This window comes from Hydractinia symbiolongicarpus, chromosome 12 (genome assembly GCF_029227915.1).
Source record: "Hydractinia symbiolongicarpus strain clone_291-10 chromosome 12, HSymV2.1, whole genome shotgun sequence".
Lineage (NCBI taxonomy): Eukaryota > Metazoa > Cnidaria > Hydrozoa > Anthoathecata > Hydractiniidae > Hydractinia > Hydractinia symbiolongicarpus.
The window spans coordinates 15,197,053-15,215,586 of record NC_079886.1 but is presented as its reverse complement, the minus strand read 5'-3'; the positions used below and the strand labels follow the sequence as shown (position 1 = coordinate 15,215,586).

The 18,534-nt window shown below is 35.4% G+C and overlaps 2 protein-coding genes across 2 annotated transcripts; one reads left to right on the top strand and one right to left on the bottom strand.

The window, feature by feature from the left end:
* Positions 1-1,666: 1,666 nt before the first annotated feature.
* On the top strand, positions 1,667-11,337 carry LOC130621282 (uncharacterized). Its single transcript, XM_057436584.1, has 9 exons — positions 1,667-3,003; positions 3,187-3,205; positions 7,541-7,577; positions 7,787-7,874; positions 8,572-8,632; positions 8,782-8,814; positions 9,441-9,450; positions 9,610-9,665; positions 9,737-11,337. Exons 1-9 carry the CDS (start codon positions 2,783-2,785, stop codon positions 11,240-11,242), a joined length of 2,031 nt encoding a protein of 676 aa, XP_057292567.1. The 5' UTR covers positions 1,667-2,782; the 3' UTR covers positions 11,243-11,337.
* On the bottom strand, positions 11,203-16,510 carry LOC130622242 (neuronal pentraxin-2-like). Its single transcript, XM_057437685.1, has 3 exons — positions 15,534-16,510; positions 13,213-13,344; positions 11,203-12,015 (listed from the first exon to the last, which is right to left on the bottom strand). Exons 1-3 carry the CDS (start codon positions 15,712-15,714, stop codon positions 11,393-11,395), a joined length of 936 nt encoding a protein of 311 aa, XP_057293668.1. The 5' UTR covers positions 15,715-16,510; the 3' UTR covers positions 11,203-11,392.
* Positions 16,511-18,534: the final 2,024 nt, after the last annotated feature.

Genomic DNA, 18,534 nt, shown 5'->3' with positions numbered 1-18,534 from the left:
GCCACGTGTTTTTTCTTTTGTTTCCTTTCTCGCACTAACCGAATTCATCTGCATTACTGGGTTCTTTTTATGCGAAAGAGCGAGCATTTTTTCTACCCGTATTCTGTCTGTGCGCGAGAAAAGAGTCGTGCTACGGAAACACGAAATAGAAAGCGATACATTTTATTTTTTACTTTGTTGCGCAGGGCATCTTAAGGAAGGGTTAATACACATAGTCTTTGCTCGTAGTCCGTCTGTCTGCCTTATATACATATATGATGACTACGTGATGCATGAATGATATATATGGTTGTGCCAATGATATGTTTGATATGGAATGATATAGTAGTACAGTATATATGATATATACACAAGCTAATACAACCTCATATATATCAACAGTTCATTCTGATGTATACCCACACTTGCTTTGCTGCTTTTAAAATATGGTCAATGGAATAATAACATATTATCAACGAAATTGTCAAATCATTTAAGCGAATCTGGTCTTTGTTTTACAGGCATTCCCCCCAAAGTTAACTGCTTCAGAACACGCACACACCTAGTCAGGAATCCCGACACTAAATGTTTTCGACATCGATATCTGGGAAATAAATATCCCTCTGCAAATATTGATTATAAATGTCAGACTAAAATTGTGAGTCTATGAAGAAAGAAAAAGAGAGGTAGACCTGCCAAAGGCACACACTGCTGGTATTTTAGAGCCTTCATTTTTTTGCCGTATCCTTTTTGTAAAAAAATTTTGAATACAGAGTGTGTAGTTGTACAGGATAACTGTATTGCTCTTTTTTTAGTTGTTCACTGCCTTTTCTACGAAATATACTCTTAGTGAGGGCTTTATGATTCCGTGCGATTGCTCTGTTAAAAGCACTTTCATAATTATTAGTATATAAAAATGCAAAGAAACCATGTTTGCATTTTTTGGAATCATGTAGCTGTATTTTACAGACCAAATCGCAAAATATATATTTTTTACATATTTTATTTAAAAAATGCCTTACTTATTGACATTTAACTCGTATAAAGCTGTTATTGATACTTGATGGTATATTAAGGATGGATAAATAATAATTAAGTCCAATATTCGGACTAAAATTTCACCATTTTTTCGAATAGAAGTTTAAATAAAGGTCTTACAAACTGTCTTTGGTAAATGTTAACATCTCGGAAAAGAATATGGAACGTCTTAACTGCCATAAGTGATTGGTTACCAAACATAAGCAGTTTTCTTATTATACGAGGCTCTTCTGTTGATATACGCGGTCCATATGATGTTATACTCGGTTTATCACATTATACGTGGTGTTATCGCAGAAAAGAGAGACAGGAATAACCACCGTAGGAATGCAACTGCTACTTTCTGATTGGCTAATTTTTGCAGGGTAGTTGCGCAACAATTTTGTTGACCCGTGGCCGTATGAACTAAACTAATCAAGGAAGCCACACCCTTATAATTATATTTTCGTGAGGCTGAAGTTCAATATTATGCATTTAATTTATTTTATTGAACATGGCGACTGTTTCGGATGTTATAAAATTCATCCCGAACATTTTAGTTCAACTTTCATTTTCGATTAAACCTAAACAATTACAAGATGTGGCAAATATTATAAATGGAGTCGATACCTTGTGTATTAAAAGTTTAATCTACCAACATCTACCACGTGTGTATTTGGAGTTATGTGTACATGTGCGCTCCATGTGGTTTCTGAAATTTAGCGCACAAACTTTAATGGTATTAGGCTACTCACTCGCGGTGCTAAAACCACAGATGTGTATGATAACCGATGAGTGTCAAACAAAAAAAACAGAAAAACAAAACAAATATATAACAAGAAGCCCTGCGGCTTAAAGATTTCCCCAATTAGCAATAATCTGAAAAAGATAAAAATTGTCACGATTTGATAGCTATAATACATTATCTTTCACCAAAAATATTCAGCCTCAACAGTTCCACTTTAAATTAAAATTCATGAATAATTAATTAGTTCTGCTGAATATAGCTTTAGTTTACGTGCTTGCAAAATTGTACAGAGGGAAATGACGTAATTATTAAAAGGAAACGTTAATAACAACAAAGATGCGCATTATAAGACGATCTTCATTATGCTACACTTTAGATAGCATATAAACTTTAAAAAAGTATTGTTCATTGGATAATAAAACAATTTGTTGCACTGTTAGGATTCTTATTGGCTTAAAACTCATTTTAGCCTCCTTCTCAGAAAAAAATCTGGGGCTCTGAACTGTCTCTATCTACCTATCCGTCTCTCTATCTCCCCAGGCGATTTTAAAGATTCCGCCTTCGCCGGCGGAAATCAATAACCGATCACTTCTGGCAGTCAAGGCGTTCCCATTAATAAATACAAAATATGCAGTACATTCAATAATATTTTTATTTTCAGGCTTCATAAATATCATCATCAGTACCACTGTCAATATCGGTGTTAAAATCACTGTCATTATCACAGTAGATCGCTATCTACGTCATCACTACCATCGTTTAAACATTCCCGCGATATGGGTGTAGCTACAACTTGAAGCAATTAATAACCAAGTTTGGCCATGCAATCGGGTAGTAATCTCACTTCAACAAAGTGACCACAGCAAACTGTCTTGCTTTCCCGGGGTCGCATTTTCTTTTTTGTGGTGAAATCATTTTTAAAGTTGTTACATTATTTGACGTCGGCGTTATTTCGCAACATCTCTTACGTCAGTTGGTCTATAGGTGACGTCAAATTATGCCTACGATATCAACCATTTTTCACTTACAAGGGTGAAAATGGAGTTCCTTCCTGAGAGATTGTATTTCATTTTGGAGTCCAATTACGATGATATGAAACAACCTGACGATACAGTTCTAAATTTAGACGATTTTTATCAACATGTGCGTGTTCGCAAGCATTTCGGACCTCCATCATTAAAAGTGATATGGAAGCATTGTGACGAAGTTGATTCAAGATTAAAACATTGTAGCCGACTAGTTGTTATTACAAATGAGCAGTAAGTGAAAGACAATCTTGTCTAGCTCTATTTCTTTTCCGAGTCCGTCGTGACACAATTAAAAATGTCCTGGGAAAAAAGTAGTTCTAGTATATATTATAAGTTTTTACTATGTTAGGCGTTTATAAAAAAAAATTTTGGGCAAGATTAAAGAGTGCAAATTTATCCTTGTTTAAAATTTAGCTTTATTGAAGTAGTGAAAGTATGTAAGTCTGTAACGCGGCGTAAAGGTTGTTAACTTCGGATGGTATGTTGATTAATGTTGATTTTGAATCTGATAAGGGATAAATTTAAGTACTAAGAAACGTTATTAATAATAATAATAATAATAATAATAATAATAATAATAAATATTTAAAGTGGCTAGCCCAGAAAATCACAAAAACCTATGGTTAGTGGATTCTTTCCACTGGGGGCCACTAGAACAAAAAAGAAACAAAAAATGATAAACCTTAGACTGCCTCAGCTCAATCAAACATAGTAACATTTATAATCTGTGAAAATTAAAAAGAAAAAGAATAAAAAACAAAAATTAAAAAGTTAAAAAGTGATCTCCATTAGAATTTGCCAAATACATTAGAGATGGAAGTCTTAAACGAAAGCAGACTTCCATCACAGTTCACTTGGCTGGAAGATTATTCCACACTTTTGCAGCTCTAAATGGGAAGGCTTTTTTGCCAAATTCCGTGTTGACCAAGGGAAGTGTGAACCTGTTTTTTGAAGCTCCTCTTGTTTGATGATTATGACAGTTTTTTGTCAAAAGGAATTTTGAGCGCATGTTATCAGGAGCAATGTGATTCATGGCTTTGAAAACTAATATGGCATCGTTTTTGATGAGTAAATTATTCATTGAATATTCCCTCTCCTTCCCAAGAAAGGTACGGACACATTTTAATCGTTTTTCTAGTTTTCCCAATCTACCTTGGGTGGCACAAGCCCATGCCGAGGAGCAGTAGTTGAAATATGGCATGACAAGTGCATTAATTAAAAGGTTTTTTGTGTGAGGTGTTAAACAGGATGCAATGGTTCTAATTTTAGAATATTTAATTAGTATTTTTCTATTTATGTCATTAATGTGCTTTTCCCATTGCATTTTTTGATCAAATGTTACCCCAAGGTATATAACTTTTTCGCTCCTCTTCAAAGGAATACCCATATAGTTGATAGTTTTGTTCTCAACTTTTTTTAACTGGCTGTGGTTGCCGAAAAAGATTGCTTCAGTTTTGTCCGTATTAATAGTCATTTTGTTATTATTCAGCCAGAGGTCGACTTGCGAAAGTTCTAACTCGACCTGGGAGACAAGGGTATCCAAGTTTTTATGAGACGAAATAATTATTGTATCATCTGCATATAGATGGTGGTAGTTTGAATTGATGACAGATTTTAAGTCATCAATATACAAAAGAAAGAGCAGGGGCCCCAACACAGATCCCTGCGTCACCCCAAAAGCGTCTTCATGAAGCAGATCTGATCCTGTGTCGTTTACAAGAGTCAGCTGCATTCGGCCCGTTAACCCTATTCGGTCCGGGGGGGGCGGATTCCGCCTCCCCCCCTGACGGTTTTTTTTTAATAACTCCTGATTGCTTTGTTATATGGCTATGATACTTACTGAGTTTCAACATTTATCTATTAGACACCTGCATGCTAATTTTTTAGGTCCCATACCTTTCAGAGGCTTTGATATTGGCCATTACTCAAAACTACCCCTAAAAATCTCTATGAAATCCTTATAATGGGGAAAATATAATAACTCCTGTTACGATTATCCTTAGAACTTGAAACTTGCAACACAACTTTGTTTCATCAAGAAGAATCATTTTGAATAATTTGAACACGTGACTAATCCGATTTCCCGATTTTGTCGGATTGTACCCGAAAATCGGAAAAAAAACGGATTTTCGGGCAATTTTTGGCAATTTTTCATCCGATCCATGTAAAAACCGGAAGATATGTTAAATAACTTTTATTTAGCTTTCAGAAACTTCAAACAGAATGTAAAAATTCGCTCTAGAACAAAAGTAATTATATTTTAAGCAGATAGTGGCATTTTTAACAATTTTCAAGCTTTTGATGACGTCACAGAAAATGTGCTGAGGCAAGCAAATTTTTTTTGGCGCCATTTTGTTCCTTTTATGACGTACTATAAGTGTGCCAAGTTTGATTCAATTTGAACAACCCTATGAAAAGTTATTGAGGGGGGGCGGAATCCGCCCCCCCCCCCCCCCCCCGGTCATAGTATGTTCGAAAAACCCCGGACCGAATAGGGTTAAGTAGGACTCGAACCAGTCAAAGGCAGCATCTCTGATGCCAAAACACCATAGTTTTTTTAACAAAATTTTATGATCAACAGTGTCAAAAGCTTTTTTAAGGTCAATGAGCACAGCACAAACAAACTTATGTTGGTCGAGCTCAGTAAGAATAAAATCAGAGACATCGACTACTGCAGTTTCTGTGGAAAAGAGTTTTCGAAATCCGAACTGTCTGTCATTCAGGAAGTTGTGCTCAGAAATAAAATGAGACATTTACTCATGCACTAACTTTTCAAAAATTTTCATAGGAATTGGCAAAATGGAGATAGGCCGATAATTAGTAGGATCTGTTTTATTGCCACTTTTAAAAATAAACCAATTCCGTCCAAGCCTGTAGCTTTTTTAAATTTTAGTGAACTAATTACTTTTTCGACACTTTTGGTCTCAATACGAGCCCACCGAAAATCGTGTCCGCTAACAGGTGGATTAACATTAGTAGTGTCAGAAGAAAATTTAGAGGCTAGTTTGGCACCAACACTGACAAAAAATGAATTGAATGTGTTGGAAATTTCTTTTGGGTGAGAAGTTTCTGTACCATCGTTTTGGACTACTCGTTTTATCGAGATAGTATTGCCTGACTTATCAGGAACCAGTTTTTTTAGGGTTTTCCAAAGTTGTTTTGGCCGTTTTTGAAAGTCCTGCAAAACGTCATTATAGTATTGGATTGGAGACAGGCGTTAAATAGAGACATCATTTTCGATAACTTGATGCTTGGTTTACAATAAAATCCGAAATTGTTGTGCAGCAGTGCAACTAAAACTGTTGTAGAGATAGGAAAAGTTTTCTATAGCACTGTCTTTATAGGCTTGGTTTCCAAAAAAGTCTTTCATCTGTGTACAATATTTGCAATGCGACTATTGCTAAGCAATTCTTATTTTATTGGATACTAAGCAACCTGGAGCCCAGGGCCTGAAGCGTTTTTTGATATGAAGATGAAACGCGTACGAGGCCTTGGTACAACAGACTTATTTTCGCCCAAAATTAAGCATGCAGAGAAAAGTAATGTATGCGTGAAGTTTTCGATGTGTTTTACTGGATTTTTGTATACTAGCTAGCTAACTAGAAGCTACCTATAGCTAGCTAGACCTTTAAATGCCAAATATCGTTGGAGTGCTCCCTAAAGAATATGGAAAATCATTACATTGTCTACTATTAGCTAGCTAGCTAGATAGCTAGCTAACCAGATGTCATCAGAAACAAAAAAGACGAAAAATGTTTGATACACGAGTTTACAGTTTCAGTAACCAGTGTTGAAATAAATCTCTCTTTTGCTACAACGCTCTTAATGAGAAGTAAAAAATAGAAGTAAACTGTTATAAATTAAGAAGACTCTGACATCATGAACAGAAGTGAAATAATTTTTTGGTGGAATATTTTTCATAGAAAAGTTACTTAACATATGTTTTAAGTAGGGTTGCTGGCAATAACATACTAAATTTTCACGCCGTGAGACTAATTATTCTTTATAGAAAATGAGAAATATTCATAAAGGTCAAACCCTTATTAAATTCACTCTGTTTACTTCCTTTTTTCAATCCAGGAAATAAGCGACAACTTAAACTGCAAAGAGGTGTACATTTTACGTAATTAAAAATTTGACGAGAATGCTGTACAGATGTTGTTTGAGGATCTCTGTTTAACCAATAAAATACAAGATATCTTGCCATTATTTGATTGGATGGTCATTGTGACTTCAAATTTTTCCATCCAGAGGCAATTTTGAGTGAGAGAGAAAGAAATTAAATGAAAATGGAAATCAAAAAATGTCAAGGCTTGTGTTATTAATTAGACTTCATCACCTGGTTTGTACTTTATTGATATAGCTAAATGACCAATACTTTGAAAAGTAAAATATTATTTATGTATGTATATATAAGAATAATTCTCTGATAATGTAATGTTAACTTTTTCCAAGTAACCTGGTAAATTTGATGAAATATTTGCTTTGTTCACAATTACAGTGTCTTTTATTGACGTTTTGTTCAGGTTGAATTATTTTTTTATTGTAGGAATTTAAAATGATGCGTTGTTGGGCATGCAACTATAACTCACTTTGACATTGTTTGGGTTGAATAGTTTTCTGCACTTATTGTTTTGAGGAAAATGTTTAAAAATCAAATTTAGAACTGACTTTGCTATTTTTGAATAACATACGTCAGGTTGAACCAGATGATTTCGTTGATAAACAAACTCATGATTATATCTTGATTTTGCCAAAGCTTGTTTAGAAGATAGGTTTGAAAGTCTTTGATTCAATTGATAGAGGTAATTGCTTGATAATGTTATGCAGGTCATTGGACTCTTTGTTTATATATATAGAGGATTTCATCATCAGGTTTACAATACAGTCAGTATGTCGAATCATTAAGGTTTAAAGTAACGTCTAAATAATTTACTATTTTGATATTACACTGTATGACAATTTCTAAACCATGTTTTTTAAATATACTTTGTATGTGTTTCTTGATTTTTAGATTGTGGTCCACTTTTATTTCTAAAAACAGCCAAACCGACATCCATAAAAATTCCAATATCATTATTGTTATATTATTGTGAAATCTGGTAGAGTAAAAAAACAATGCTCTTCACACTTGTATTTTTTGTAAGTTGTTTTGAGGTTCCAACAATTTCGAAAAGTTGACTAAACGGTTTTAAGTTGTTTCAGCATACATTCTACATGCTTTAACACACCCACGATAAACTTTATGTTGTGTGATATTTTCTTTCTCATTGCCTCAAAACAAAAATATATTTAGTTGTGATTTTTTGTATATATATATTTTTATTTATACAGTTAGCTATACTTTATTTCCTAATTTATTTCCATTTATTTTATTTATTCTAGCTAGTATTTTTGTCCCAAAAGTTTGTTAAAAGGTAACACGTGTCGATTTTTAAAAAAATTACTAGTCTTTGTTGTAATTGTTTGTGCAACTTCAATCGACGGCATCTAGCCATCAGTTAGTCAGCATACATACAGTTGCTTATGTACCAAGTCAAATATAACGTGAATTAATAAATCTGCGTAATGCTCATTGCCATATTTGTTGTTAATAAAAAAATGCTGTGCTTGCAAAAAATACTTCTGCATTTATTATCGTACACGCATTCTCATTGGTTGAGTACGGAAGCCCATTAGTGCCATTTAATTTGCTTCAAAAATGTGACCATAAGTGGAGCAAAGAAATATTTAAAATTTGACATACCCCACTTATGAAGACATAACACAAGCAGCGAAAATTTTAAATTGCTGACCCAGTTATGAAGTCATAACACAGTCAGCAAGTAAACCAACGTCTACCAAATACAAACGGTTGTTTGTAAGACCACACATCTTTAAAAAAACATTTTCTTGGTCTCAGTACAAGTTAACTGAAGTGAAAAAAACTTCTAAACAATTTGCTTACGAACACTAGCCACTACGTTCAAAATACTTTCCCCTCGTATGGATTAATTTCAATTTTCATAGGCATTATTAGTCTTACTTGTTGAAAACAAAACTGTTTGGACCATCTTGTTGCTTACATTTAACTTAACCAGCTTTTGACGGAAATGCCACAAAATAACCGTACAAAGTATTTCAAATTTTTAGTCCTTATCTTTTGTGTGTCCTTTGACATTACTATAGCATGTCACAAATGTAACTGTGACAATGGTTTACACATTTTGTAGATCGGATAGAGTAGAAGTGTGCACAAAGTAATGGTTTAAAAGATTTGTGGCCATAAAAATAGCCGTTTTTGTTGAGCAATGACAACGTTTAACCTCTGAATTCGTAAAGAGTTCTTCTTTTACGTTTCAAGGCATAAACAACATTTATTGCGGTAACGGTCTTGCGTTTAGCGTGCTCTGTGTATTTACATCAAATCTGGTTCATCTTTTAATTAACAGTCATGAAAAACTACATGTGGCTTTTACAACAATAATGGTAGCAATGCTGCAGTCTAAGTGGGACAGCGAAAATGCGTTTTTGCGATGCTTCTGTTATGATTTCAAAAGTGAAGCATGCGTTAAAATTTTCGCTGCTTCTGTTATGATTTCATAAGTGAAGCATGCGTTAAAATTTTCGCTGCTCCTGTTATGAATTTATAAGTAAAGCATGGGTTGAAATTTTTCTGCTCTTGTTAGGTATTATTAAGTAAGGCACAGAAACATTTTTATTTCATTGCTCGTGTTATGTTCTAGGTGAGGCATAAAAAAAAATTTTTAAATATTTCTCTGCTCCATTTAGGGTGACATATGTGAAGCAACATTAATGGCACTACTGGGCTTCTTTTGAGTAAGTCTGCTGTACCAGGGCCTCGTACGCGTTCATCTTCATATAAAAAGAACGCTACAGGTCCTGGGTTCGAGGTTGGATACCAAGCTTCACAGCCAACAGAACGTGGCCTGTCCAAATTATTAAAAACACACCTAAGGTATAGATAACTATACACTATAAACCAGCTAATGTTTTTATGTATTTTTTGTTTAGAAATGATAATCTCCATATTGAGCAGCGTACCCTCTCCTGCTTCTTGATGGCTGCATATGCTGTGCTAAGATTAAACTGGGGTGTACAAAAGACCAACAGCGCCCTTCTTGAAAACATATTTGCTCGTTTGGCGTTTTTTCGTGATTACCATGGTGATAGCTCGTATAAATTGAACATTTTGGATTGCTTGAGAGGTCTGGAAACCGGCTGCAAAATAAATAATTGGTTTACGTCATACGCTGCCACTAAGTTTCCACAAGCAACAAATTCGCGTTTGGACATGGATTGGATTGTGCCTCGTCAATTTTTAGCTTTAAAGGATCCAACTATTAAACGAGAGAGGGAAAGCAGAGGAGTGTCAAGATCTTTTTTAAAAGAACTTCGACGGTGTGGAATTAAAGTGATTGTTCGTCTTAACGGGAATGATCATATGACTAATATGGAATATTACGGGCATTCCTACAACGCTATTGATATTAAACAGGCGCATTTCTACCATTACGATATTCCTTTTAAGGATGTTAGCATACCAACCAATGTTCAAGCCAATCAATTTGTTACCCTGTGTGAAAGATTTGGCGGGAAAATTGCAGTGCATTGTCATGCAGGATTGGGCCGTACAGCGACAATGATTGGCTGTTATTTAATAAAGCACCATGGCTTTAATTCTCGATCTGTTTGTGGATGGTTAAAAATTTGTCGTCGCGGTTCTGTTATGGGTCCGCAACATTTTTACTTAGATAAATATGAGAAATATCTCCATAATGTCAGCAGGTCTTATGAAGAAACAAAGTCCATATTTTCAAAGGTAGATAGCTCTACAAATACGGCACAAACCTTGTTGAAGCCGCAAATTTGTCGAGCACCGAAAAAAAACAATACCATCCACATCGTGCCGTCTAAGCCACGTGTAGCACGCACGAAGGAGTGCAATCCCATGTCGAAAAATAAAGCTGAATCTTGCAACAACTCAGAACTTTACAAAACAGCTGTTTTATCAAAACTAAAAGCTTCAATACAGTCGACATTGAAGAACGCGGACATAAAACACGCCTCTCAAAATAGATCGATGACACATCCCACAGTTGTTATAACGCGTCCAAAGTCAAACCATACCCAATCAAACGTTTCAAGGAAAGTATCACCCAGAGCGAAAAAGTCACGCAAACGAATTATAAAGTCATGTCCCATTCGACCATGTTACATCAATTTAACAGATATAAACCCAATCAAATCAACAGGTCGTGCGAAGAATCATCCAATGAATAAACGAATCACAATGTCACATGAAACAATTCGACCAACCGTGTGTTCCATCGAAGCCGGACAAGTATTGGAATCTCGTAGTTGGGGAGACTGGGGAGGAAAAATGATAGATTCGCTTTTTTTACAAAGTAAAACAAAAATATATGGATTAATAAACAATATATATTTAAAGCAAGACAATTCATGTTAGAAATGTAGTTTGGTTTTGAAATCTTGTCCGTTAACATTACTGTGCCACGCGCATGCGGTTTTTATGTTTCTATTTTGTAACCTCTGGAGCTAATTAGTATCTTATATACAAAAGAGCGGAAAAAACTTCATGGTTTTTTTAAATTACTAGTTACAAAATTATATGATACGACTCAGCAATCTTCCATCCAGATGTTTTATTTTTGAAATCTAACCACGAAATAAACATACCCTGCGTTGAAGGGTCGTGTTGGAATAGCCTAACAATCTCCTTCGCGGTGAGGTATTTGTCGTACATAAAAAATTGTGAAATCTTTCCTTTGTACATCCGAATGTCACGCGGAGGGACTACAACATCTACATATCGCCCTAAGTAGAACTTCCCTTTGGTTTTTAGCATACCTTCTGTGAAGTGATGATCCATGAGTCGTTCCTGCTTATATATATGTCCGTTGACATACAATTCAATTTGGCCATTCGACTTCCAATTAGTGCAAAAATGCATATAGTAATGTTCCGGGATGATTTCAATTTTGATAGGAATAGCTTTGTCGAATCTCTGCAATTCTAATTTCTGTTCGTCGTTGTTAACAGACAACATTAAACTGTCTTTACGGTTATCAGCAATGTAGGAGAAGATGGGTAGCCATTTCGAACCGCCGTGCGACATTTCCAACCACATGCAAAAACCAAACGTGTTTGTTTTCGGAAAATTGACGTCGATCGTTGGACAGGATGTTGCATTTTCGCGAAATTCGATAGCGAATGAGATATCTAAAGGGTAGATGCTTAAAATACATGGATGCATGCTGAACAAACGGGGAAATCTTTGTCTAAAGCTAAGGCGGCACGAGAGACATTTTCATGCGCGTGCTATGTAACATTGCTGCGTTGCACGCGCATGACAAAAATTGCTCGTGTCCCATACCTTCCTTTATACTGCAATGGAGCAAAAAAATACTGCATGGAGCAAAAATTTTGCTCCACAACTTCGAGGACAAAATAGATCTGAATCTATTTTGTGCCTGTGCTCCGGGGACAAAATTTGATGAATATTTTGTTGCATCGCTAATGTTTCTCGTGTCGCCACCTTCTGCAACATGTCCCGGGACAAAATTATTGTTGTGGCACATTTGTGCCTCGTCTCTCCATATCACGCAATAAATATCTTGCAAAACCATTTGAGGCATAGGGTAATTAACCAATAAAAATGCAAGAAACTGTAAACATAGCTTTTCTTGAGAAATCAAACATCAACAAGTGGAGAAAGAAAATAGGAGAAAACGCAAAAATGTCGGACGAAAAGAAAACGCTATCTGATAAGGAAAAGACAATTTCAATCGACTTTTATAAAACAGATTCTGCGTTATGGGATAGTAGTGATGTATATTACAAAAATAAAAGCAAAAAAGAAGTCATAAAGCAAGATCTGGTTAGTAAATTCAACGGTGCATACAGCTCTGATAACTTCTAAAAAACTTTCCACTCCCTCCTCATCCATGCTCCGGGAAGTAGGAACATTTAAATCAAAGTTTTTCATATGACCATTCTGCAAATGAGAAGTGGCGTCACAAGAAACATTTTCATGCGCATTCTGTGGAACATTTTTGCATAGCGCGCGTCTAAAAATGTCCCTCGTGTCCCCTTACCTTAAATGTTTAGGTTTTTTACAATATAAAACTTTTTTACTTTAACAAAAACATGACTTGAAAGTATTAAAGTAAATGAAATTTGGCCAGCTTAAAAAATTTAAAATGACAGGTAAATTAAACTCTACGAAGCCAACCACACTTCCTAGGCATTTTAGGCTTTTTATATTTGAACGGATCCATTTAAATATCAAGACTAACAAGCCCTGAGGACGAGGTTGCCAAGAGACATAAAATAAGTGAGACAGGAAGAACTCCTTGTATGAAATCATGTTAACACTTTAATAAAAACACATACACAAATCTATATCAAAATTGTTACCTTCGCAGTGACTGACACCATCACCTATATATCCATGACGACAGTAACATTGATACGTAGTGCTAAACATGTTGCTGCAGTAACTGTGCTCATGACAATTGTTGCAGATGCCATATTTTTCAGAGAGGTAATCTAGAAAATTGATTCTTATCTCATAAAAGTCTTACATAAAATGAATCAGTGGAATTTTGTATTTTAATCACTTTAGGCATTATTACTCTAGATTAATTCTATCAATGTATCCAGAAGTCCTCAATACCAGTACATTGTGCTATTTTTACAGACGAGTAGAAGTTACGCGAGCCGCGATTTTTGCCTCTTTTCGCGAATTTTTATGCTTTAGAACATTCCAAATCAAAAATGGCTTTTTTACTCGCGAAAATATCGATATTCTATTTCGATAATTTATAAAAAAACATGGTCTCGCGAAAGTTTATGCCCAAAATTTTGCGTTTTGTTTCCTCTCTAAACTTTTTCTTGCGAAAGTTTTTGCCCTAAAAATCTTGCTATTAAAAATAAAACCTTGTGTATTTATAAATAGTGCCCTTAAATATGGTTGGTTTTTTGTAGCAAAATTCAGGTAAAAAATCGGGATTCAGGTTCAGCTATCCCTATTCAGGTTTAGTCTTTTTTATTAGGGAAGGTTTTATATTCAGGTTCAGGGTTTTTATATTCAGGTTCAGGGTTTTTATATTCAGGTTCAGGGTTTTTATATTCAGGTTCAGGGTTTATATATTCAGGTTCAGGGTTTTTATATTCAGGTTCAGGGTTTTTATATTCAGGTTCAGGGTTTTTATATTCAGGTTCAGGGTTTTTATATTCAGGTTCAGGGTTTTTATATTCAGATTCAGTATTTCTTTATTCACCCATATGGAATGCTGTTCAAGTTCGGTAGTCAGTCCTGCATGGCGCGGAAAGGCAGTCAGCAAATTTAGATGCTGGTCTGCAATATGTACGGTGTTTGTGCAAACGCAGAAGGGAATAGACCAATAAACATGGAGTCGATGTGTTGTAAAGTGTAAAGTAAATGTCGTGTCTGTTTCAAACTGCATTTTTTATTCTTGTTGCATAAGTTTGTTAAAAAGTGAAAGTTCGTTTTAATTTTACTTTTGGTCAAAGCATCAGATGCTGTAGCTAAGAGTATGGGTTGTGCAGCCTAATTGGATTTGTTTTGGCTAGGGCATTACCGCGATTATCACCTCGTACTTCTTCCATGAACTGCCATACAAGTATGTTTTCCCCATATCAATCCTAACCCGTTCAGTGGCAACATCAAAAATCTTCCGCACGGTGATAACTCTATTATTATTTGCACATCGTAATAATACTTTCAATCGCGCGAAAATCCATCGATACCGACATGCATGACAAAGCCCCACTGAACCAAACTGTGGTGTTCATCCATATGCCAGAGACTGTTGGGAGAAGCTACCGAATAATTAAGACGGGATAAAACCATTGCCCATCGTAGTCTGAAATTTTCTGGATGGATGTCGGATTTGAATTTTTCGAATAAGGCGTTGTTGGACTTCACGACTAAGCAACGTTTAATGGCCGAAAATTATAGAGAATCTAAAAAAATTACCATGATCCAATAAAAATTTAATATGATATCACGCAATTCATCATCCGAAATATCAGAAATCTACCTATTTCCTCTAAGTCATATTCTTTCATCCTTCTGTAAATTTTTCCTGTAGAAACTAGGAGCATATTTGCAATTGCTGACCAGGTATGTCCGATATTGGGGAGGTTGGTCGACATAAACCAAGCTATATCAAACTTTGATCCACCAAGAGAACAAGTAGAAAGTGCAGGGTTTTTTTTGTTAACAAGGCAACTGTGAATGGAGAAATATAATCAGATCAGATCATGGTGAATGTATGCTGAACCTGAAAAGTAATGGCTGGACCAGAACCCAAATTTTTGACCTGGATATAGCTACAAAAAAAACAACCATACTTAGAAGGAGTAGACTAAGATTGTTTGCGAATCAACGAAAATGTCAGGAAGTTTGTTTTGCTCATCCAATGATAAATATGACCAACTACTTGTCAAAATAAAACAAAACAGTATCACATACTCGTAAACAATCAATCAAAAAGGAAAATAGAAAAAAAAAATTTTCTGAAAGCAAACATACACAAAACCCATATTCGTTTTTGTTCGTTAATACATGATCCTCCTGTCTCCCCTCAGAGCGTACGTACTTTTACAAATCTCCCGAAATGGGTTTTTAATAATACTTTCGTCCAATTTGTCGCAAATTTAGCTAACATTCGCGAAAATTAAACACACTAATGTCCACCTTATTTTCTCACCTCTTCGGTCGGCTATTTCTTTGTAACTTGCGAAACACTGGCTGTAAAGAAAAGCAAAAATGACACATAACGCCATAAACAAAGCAAATAAAGTGGCAAAGATGGATTTTTTATAATCCATAAACCTTTCTCTTCCAAGTTCATCGACCAAATCTTCTCGCTTGCACTGTCGAAAATGCATTTTAATGGCTGTGATGATGATGTGAAGGTGAAAATTTTTTACGTGGGTTTTTAGTACATATGTAATAAGTTCTATTGAAATTATAAATATTTCATAGGTCTCTATTCTCTTTTAAATTCTTCACATAAAACCATATGCTTCGACATATTCCTGCAGTGAATTTGTCAATAAAATAATTTTGTTGAAGTGAAAATCATTATTTATTCTCCGTCTGTACTACATTTTATGTTTACATAAATTGAACCTACTTAAAATTCACACAAAAAATTCACACCTTATTTCATATCACTGTTGGTAGACTTTAGCTTAAATGTCAGGAAATATATAAATGTTTCTCAAAAAGGTTGTAGTGATGTCAGACCTTTCTAGAACATGTTTTAATATTTGTGACGTTTTAGTGTGAGGAAACTATTTTCCCCCTTGAATAGATTTTTCCCGGACAATGTTCTCATATCATTCCCGCCCGTAACCTTCAATTCTCAAAAGTTCACTAGATTGTAATTTTTAAACCTCCTTGGACAAACCGTATTATGGTGTGTTTTAGACTTTTTTGTAATTCCATCATCAACTAACTCCATTTTTCATGTTAGCCTAAGTTGCTAAGGTCTAAATTTCGATTACAACCTAAAAGTTGCTAGAAGGTGTCAACCTTGTGTCGTCAGGGCTCTTCTACGCCTATGATATTCTGACGAAAAGGCTCCGTAATAGCCCTGGCTCAGGCTGATAAAAATCACCCTTATTTTGGGTGATTTTCAATCATATCCCAAGAAATTTTGATCAAAGAGGGAAATTAAGACTCAAAGCAAAAAGATTATGTTACTCTCGCAGTTCATTCAGCCATCTTTAGAACTTTCGAACGCGTCGTGTTGACATTCAAATGTTTTGTTGACAGTCGTTGTAAATGGTACGCGAGACGCATGCATTTATACATCAAATCAAAGATGGCGAAAAAAAGCAGGAGCCACTTCAGTCTCCAAGAAATTGAAGATTACGTGCGCAATAAAAAGTATCCTGACAGCATAGAGATAGAGAAAGTTTTTAATAAAAAATTTCTCATCTTTTCAAAAATAACAATCTCGTGATAAAATATCGTTCTCGACAACTTGAAAGCGTACGTGATGTCCACCAAGGTATCGGAGATTCAGAACGTGCGAAAGCATCATCGTACAATAGAGGCAAGAATTCAGCGTATGAGAAAATATCGGTAAAAGTTCTTTTGGTACAACATCACAGCCGATGTCACAGATTTTATCCGAACATGCGAACAATGCCAAAAACAAGGTGATTTATAATCTCCTAAAGCAGAGCTCAAACCCACAACAGTGCCATCTGAAGTAATGAAAGAAAGTAAGGCGGCGATATTTGCAACTTACCCGACGTCGATGGGTATCACCACGTCATTGTTTTAATCGATTATTTCTCGAAGTGATCGGAGGTTAAGACCATATCAAGGATCGAAAAGCTGCAACTGCTGCTCAATTCTTATACGAAGTGATGTTTCGCCATAGTTGCTGCCAAGTGCAAATCAATGATCAGGGTAGAGAATCCGTAAATGGCGTTTCTTTAGAGCTTCATAGGTTGACGGGTGAGGAGCAAATATCATCTCAGTCTATGACTAATCAAGCTAATGGCTTAGTGGAGCGTCAAAATCGAGCAATCAAAAACGCTATGGTGAAAGTCTTAGAAGATAACGTTAATATGTGTCCCAGCATTATCAAAGGTGTTCTTTTCGCTCATCGTGTTAGTCGACACTCCTTGACGAACTATTCACCGTTCATGTTGCTTTACAACCGCGAGCCAATTTTGCCAATTGATGTAAAACACAACCTTGTGAAGGAAAATGAAAATGGACTGGACGAATAATTTGACACTGAAGTTTTTGATGCTCTTCTAAGGTCAGTAGCAGATACACGAAGTTCGATAGCTGACGACGCTTCCAAAAACATTAAAAGTGCACAAAAGAAGCAAAAACGTGACTACGATAATATACATACATCAAAAACAGAAATTTTGGTGGACGACTTAGTTCTTTTGAGAATTAAAAAGCGAAACGATAGAAAGGGTGGGAAATTCACACAGAAATGGATTGGTCCCTATACAGTTATGAACATCTCAGAAAAAGGAGCTGTAACCTTAAGAAATGCATCAAGAACCATCCTAAAAAGACAAAGTACAATATTAGTCAACTCAAAAGTTATTATAACTCGGAGAAAGCAGAGAAAGAGATGACATTGTCAACAAGCAAAGTTTTTGAGAAATTGCGCCAGATGAGATTGTGGAGATGATTTTGGTTATGGCTATAAAGCAATCTCCTTATTCGTTTCCAGGCCATTAATGCAAAACAATTGCCAATACCAGACAAACTTTTCGAGGGTTGACTCGTATTCTTGAATCAAAAGAAACACAAAAAGCCCTTCCAAGAATAGCAATGATATTTACCGGACAGAGAATTACTAGAATCATCCGATGGTCTCCTCAAAGATCAACTTATGGACGCTGATCAAAACTTTATCTGCAATGCACTTGGAAATCTTGAAGCATATCAAAGTGTTTTAAATTGTCAAAAACAGGAGCAAGCACCGTACTTTCCAGTGTCAGTAGATCACATTCAGTTGCTACACGATGGTGGCTGTCACTGGCTCTTGGCATTCAGTTTTGGCAGTCTCTTAGATCCTAATTTACCGGGAAATTAAAACCCGAAAAGTTTTTATTTCACGGGAAATTATAACTTAAAAGTCTTAATTTCACGGGTCTAAATCTTCCGCGGCACCGGTGTGAATTTTGGTGTTGGCGGCAAAAAACATATTTTCGTTCAAGTTA

Coding starts and splice junctions, on each gene's coding strand:
- LOC130621282 (XM_057436584.1), top strand. CDS start 2,783: ATGGAGTTCCTTCCTGAGAGATTGTATTTCATTTTGGAGTCCAATTAC. Junction 7,875..8,571: donor TTATATTATTGTGAAATCTG/GTAGAGTAAAAA, acceptor TTGCTGACCCAG/TTATGAAGTCATAACACAGT. Junction 9,666..9,736: donor CTACAGGTCCTGGGTTCGAG/GTTGGATACCAA, acceptor CCTAAGGTATAG/ATAACTATACACTATAAACC.
- LOC130622242 (XM_057437685.1), bottom strand. CDS start 15,714: ATGCATTTTCGACAGTGCAAGCGAGAAGATTTGGTCGATGAACTTGGA. Junction 13,345..15,533: donor AGAAATAGCCGACCGAAGAG/GTGAGAAAATAA, acceptor TCAATTTTCTAG/ATTACCTCTCTGAAAAATAT. Junction 12,016..13,212: donor TGGTGTCAGTCACTGCGAAG/GTAACAATTTTG, acceptor TCTACCCTTTAG/ATATCTCATTCGCTATCGAA.